The following is a 6,000-nucleotide window of genomic DNA, read 5'->3' as shown; positions in this document are numbered from 1 at the left end:
TTCTTGTAAGTGAGAGGAATTTACACTTGAAAATACTCAATTTAAGAATACAAAGAAGCCACACAATGCTAAATCAAGCCATCAAGCAGCAAACACTATTGGAATAAGTACTGCGTTACGCTCACATAAAGAGGACGCAGCAATGGAAAATCGAACGTTTCAAACGGACACTACTATCACGCTGCTTTTAGTCTATTTTCCACGCTCTTACGAACGTTTACATCGTATGTCTTGGCTCCTGGTATATGAACCATATGTCACTCGACCAGCGTTGGATACATTAGCCGACGTTCAGTACACGGTAAGTAATGACGCCGCGTATTTGTCTTCTGTTTGTCCATGTTGTGTCTCTTCTATGTCGATTGACATTTTTAATTGGCGTCATTTTTCCGACTTCACATCGTCAAGAACGCTCGAGGAGAGATCAGCGCAGCAAACGAGACCGAGTGACGTATCGAAGGAGGATGAAGGAGGAGGACGACGCGTACGAACGAACCAGAAAAAGATGCTTCGCTGCGTAACGATTAACTGCGAACGATCAGCTTCGAAGATCGCAATTTCATTTTTGCTCGCTCGAGGGGCTTGTCAGCGATCGACGAATTTCATGGCAATGTCCTCCTCGCGACAGAAAGCTAATTATCATTTTGACCGACTCTCCTCGAATCGTGCAGTTCGTTACCGTAAAACGTACATATAATATTAATAATTATTAATTATACTTTATTATAAATTAATTAAAGAGCTCTTAACCGTACGTGTTTATGTGTGTATAATAATATTAATATTAATAATAGTAGTATGTACGATAACTTTTTTTTTCTCAAATTTGCAGCAGCTTACTCTTTCGGCCGTTTTACTTCTTTTTGCTTTTTGTTTTTATCTCCATCGGAATTCGATGCGCATCGTTCGCCTTCTTTCCACAATCTCTGTCTTCCTCGACGAAGGTTCAACGAGACCCTGACATGGTTTGGTGACTAGCGGCACTCCCAGATCTTCACCGTTTGGTCGACGCTACCGGTGACCACATAAGGATGGCTTTTGTGAAAATCTAGAAAATGTCGCCGCATTTAAAATCAGTTCACCCACACGACCCACTTCGTACGCTGGGGAAACACTAGTTTCATCCCACACAAGTTTCCATTTCATTAACATAATCATAATCATACAACGAATCAACACTATTACAGTGTTTCATTATTTCAAATAAAACTCTTCTTCACGTGTTTTGTATAAAACATAATGTCACACTAGAAACTAGATAAAAATTCTCTCCTTTGATTTCAATTTTGTTTGAAGGAAATAGGATAATTCCGCAAGTAGTTAAATCTGTTTAAAGTATGTAGTCAACAGCAAACTATAAATGAACTGCGGTGTGTAATCCATTAAAATTCCCAGAGATGTGTACACGATATTAGGACACAGTCTAGCTGGACACAGATAATCACTTTTTCTGAGGAAGCAATCTAGCCCACTGATGTTATACCATACTATTTTCAATTTCTCGACAGTTTTGCTATATTTCTATTAGTACAAATATCATTTTCTTCGTGATTTGTTGTATTTGATTAAAAGTATCATTGTTCTTTCCATAGATCGTTATAGTATTTGTAGCTATACAAATCCTTCAAATGCCGTAATTACTGCTTTTTAACTAAGCTGTTTTATTTCTTTTGCCTTTCGCAAAGTAGTTAAACAACCATAGAAAGACTTTAATGATAAAAAAAAATAAGAAATTTTTGCTTCTTTAACTTGAGAGACCCTTTGGATATACGGATTATCAACCGACGACTGAAGGCAACATTGTAAGAGCTTAGTATTAAACATTTATCTGTAAAACTGAAATTTTCCTTACTATTAACAATGTCAGCACGCAAACATTTCCAAATCACTGCGGGTGTTTTCCTGATAAACATGACCCAACACGAAATAAATGGATTGACTACAAAAGCCATGTTTGCATTGAGACATTTCACGCTCAATTGGGGAGGCAAATCGTTTCGATGGAACTCGGGAAAAGCCTCCAGCCTGGCAGTATGTTGCGAACTGTTATAAAAAACGACAATGTAAATACCTCGACCACGACCATGGGTTACTAATGATGATCAAATTTTATGGTAACTCCCTAGTTATAAAATTTCGCGACGCAAACATACTCTTTATAATTTAACCTATTTATGTCATGTTTTATTTTTGTCGAGAAAATGCCAGCAGCAATTGATCAGTCATACTTATTAATGATATGAAGAACACTGAAATGACTCATTGTGCGTGTTTACATTGTCGCCTGTGGCAACCGGTCGTTGAGAGCAATTTGTGCGAACGGTTTTCATTCGTAAAAAGTGAAACTTGCCCTCGCTATCGATGAGGCACCAAACTTTATCTTTCTGCACTAATTGGAAATGTTACGTAACGCTACATTTTGTAGGTATCATAACAGACCTTGTAAATAATACTGAGTTTATCAATTTTTACTTTCTCAGTTTATAGGTTCAGTTGAATACCACTGTGTGTAGCATTAAGTATAGTGTGACTGATCGAAAGACAAGAACCACAAACGTAGATGCGTATAAAGTTATGTCATCGATTGGATGGCCCATAATTTGTCTATTTTACAAGTCACATTATGTTATCGACCTTACTGGCTTACTGTCAATAATACTGAATGAAAAACCTACTAATTTGAGGTATGTTTTGTTCCAGATTTTCTTCCTTTTATGGTCCCTACTCATTCAGAATCTTACTACTGGTCTCAAGTTTCGATTGTCAAGCTTTACCAAGGACTTTCTTGAGACAGAGGTGGTTACAATTCTGCTCCTCTGTGTATAAAGTACTTAAATACTGTGCAATGAAATGTATGGTAATAGTGTACAATTCGGTCGTTATCTTTGATTTTCTTCAAACTTTAATATGTTGAAAGGTGACAAACTCTCTAAAAAAGGCATAATATCATTTTAATAAATGTCGCAAACAATTATAAGTACCTTTAATTTCAAGTTACATTTGTAAGCGAAACGTAACCTAAATGTCACTATAAGTGCCGATTAAGTGAAGGAAGATAAGCAGTAAACAGTAAAAAAGGGGTGTAATTACTTATTTTTAAAGCATCATACTGATTACGGTAGGTTAAAGCTAGTGTTTAATAAAAAAACAAAACGGATACTAATAATCATCTATATATGTCACTGTCACTACTTAGTTCATTATTGCTATTTTATAACTGCTCAACCTTAGTTTCACGACCGTATATCTCACTAATAGCTTTAAATATGTGAGGAATTCTTGTTTCGTGACTTTGATATTTTCCTGGAAAAAGCTATCTCTACAGCTTCTGATTAGTATAATGCTTTGAAAATAAACAATTGAACCTCTTTTCTTACTGTTTACAGCTTATGTTCTTCCATTTACTCTGTACTTATAGTAACGTTTAGGTTGGGTTTTAGTTACAAATTTAACTTGCAATTAAAAGTACTTATAATTATTTGTGACATTTTTTCAATGATATTCCTATTTTGTAGAGAGCCCCTTTCAACATATTAAAGTTTGAAGAAAATCGGAGATACCGACTGAATTGTATAAGTACTATTACTAAACTTATTATTAGGTCGATCTAAAAAGAAATGTTTATTATATCCTTCCCCATAACACACTAAATCTAGAACACAGAGTTATGATTTAGCCTATATAAGATACTTTCTATATGTTACTTACCAACGGAGGTGCAGAAGTGGACATGCGCCTCGAGTGTTTTCATCGCCCGCTTGTTGCGCGTGTCCCAGACTCGCAGTGTTTTATCGTCAGAGGCACTGACGATAAACTTGCCACCGGGATGGAAAACGATTCCGCGCACCCAGTTGTCGTGTCCCAGGAGAGCAAACAGACAGACGCCAGCGCCGACATCCCACACGCGGATTACTTTGTCCCGCGAACCAGACGCGAGGAAGGGTCCTTCGTGAGCTCCCTTGTTATCAGCCCCTGCTGCAGCGTTGATTGAGGCTCTTGCGGTATCCGGTGCCCATGCGATGCACTCCACCACATGGTCATGGTCTCTAAGTTCAACCTGAGAATCATATTCAGTTTACAGGCCGTGATATCTTCAAAATACTCTAATACTTCATTTTTCCATTAACATACTGACTCTAGAGAATATTTCACGAGTTTGGGGTCACTACTTTATCTTCATTCTATTTTTTTTTAACAATTGAAGAAGTTGTGACAAATTTACTTAAGAGTCTATTACTCTTCTTTTCGTCGTTTGTTGAATATCTTCTGTTAAAAAGTTTAACAATGTGTAAACTTCTTTGTTAAATGACACCGTGAACCCAAACTTTCAAGCAATAGTGTATTGTTATGTACACAGTTGTGCACCTTTGTTTCCTTCGTCGCCACGTGCCAAACCCGCACTGTTTGGTCGTTTGAGCAGCTAGCGATCAGCTCGCCACAGGGACTGACTCTCGCCATCCGCACCCATTCTCTGTGTCCCGTCAACGTCTTAACACAATAACCCGTCGCAACTTCCCAGATTTTTATGGTCTTATCCCTAGAGGCGCTCACTACGAAATCCCCTTGTGGCACAAATGCGACAGAGCTGACACTGTGATCATGTCCGTGCATGGTTTTCACGCAGGCGAATGACTGGTGAAAGTCCCACAATTTAATAGACATGTCCGCACTGCATGAGACTAACAGTTTCCCGGAGACGTCGAATGAAACATCCTGTACGCTGTCGGTGTGTCCTTTCAATGTTCTCTCGAATTCACCGCTTTCGAAGTCCCACACCTAGGTAAAACATGAACAGATCAGGCGACCAGTTTTGACGGCAAGATTTCCTATAACTGACACACGAGAAAAGTTTAACGTAACTGGTTGCTACGTCGAGAAAACAGATGTTGTGGGTCCAGTTTGGTAACATCACTGGTTACTTTCTTTCAAATTAATGTACTAGTAGACTGAGGATTCTGTACATACAGTGTGTTTCTTTTAATTGGAGATGCAGGAATATCTCGTGGACTTTTCAATAAATGATGATGAATTACGTTCACTTTGTGGTTCTTGTTGTAAAGAAAGCCAGTACTTTTAAAATTCTGACACACTTAAGAAAGTGAATTTAATACGAATGGGCAGCCACTTATGGACAATAGTATATGTATATATACATTTATTATAAATTTAATATTTAAATCTCAACACAGCAAGAACTCTAAGAACCCATAATTCTTTCAATGCTTTGATAATATCTGTTTACGGATAAGTTTACTCTATATGTGGACTCCAAATAAGCCACCAGATTATATTCAGAATGTTTACTCGAATGGATTCAGCACTGCAAGCATTGATGAATGCAAGAAAATTGTGTTCAATTTCCATTTTTGTAAATTATTTTCCAAATATGAGAATTCCGAAAAATATCTATTGGTCATAGCTTCGAAATAGCAGCCATTTTGTTTCTAAATTTTCCTGTTTCATCAATTTCGACGTTGTATTTACCTTAATTGTGGCATCTTCGCTGGCAGACACTATGAGACTAAAAACCGGATGAAAAATAACTCTGTTGATGGGAGCTCTGTGTCCAGTGAGAGTAAATTTTTCGGGTGGCCTTGGTATCCACTCGGCCGGTGATCTTTTGCTGCGTGTCGGTGCACCCTCAATGAACTCTTTCTCTGCTTCAGAAAGTTTCGATTCCAATTCCATTACCTGCAAGTTTAGCAAACAATTAACTCTTCAGCCACAACAATTCGCTTCCTTTTTCGCAAACATAATGTAGATAGACTTCTTCCCTGCGGCTTCAACAAGTTATTGTGTGCAAGTTACTATTGCGAGTCTCATGCATTTCCTTTAAAAAGGAACATTCCCACTTAGGACAAGCATTACCAAGAAAGAATTACTGCTGCCAAAGTTCCAGTTTTTAAATAATCTGTACTTACACAACGTGTTTCTATTTTATAGTACACACTAGTGAAACTTATTTCCTTGTTGGTTCATACATTTTTTAAAGCTTCAGTT

At 37.6% G+C, this 6,000-nt stretch overlaps 1 protein-coding gene across 1 annotated transcript in view; it reads right to left on the bottom strand.

Moving 5' to 3' along the window:
* Positions 1-207: 207 nt before the first annotated feature.
* Positions 208-6,000, bottom strand: part of LOC107186655 (lissencephaly-1 homolog) — a 32,255-nt gene continuing 26,462 nt past the window's right edge. Inside the window, exons 4-7 of the mRNA XM_015574578.1 lie at positions 5,485-5,691; positions 4,366-4,776; positions 3,709-4,057; positions 208-1,048 (exon numbers count right to left, since the gene is read on the bottom strand). Coding sequence (XP_015430064.1) covers positions 975-1,048; positions 3,709-4,057; positions 4,366-4,776; positions 5,485-5,691 — 1,041 coding nt within the window. The 3' untranslated portion in view covers positions 208-974. The remainder of the gene's footprint in view (positions 1,049-3,708; positions 4,058-4,365; positions 4,777-5,484; positions 5,692-6,000) is intronic.

Source organism: Dufourea novaeangliae, unplaced genomic scaffold, assembly GCF_001272555.1.
Source record: "Dufourea novaeangliae isolate 0120121106 unplaced genomic scaffold, ASM127255v1 scaffold80, whole genome shotgun sequence".
In the NCBI taxonomy this organism is placed as follows: Eukaryota; Metazoa; Arthropoda; class Insecta; order Hymenoptera; family Halictidae; genus Dufourea; species Dufourea novaeangliae.
This window is presented reverse-complemented; position numbering and strand designations above follow the sequence as displayed.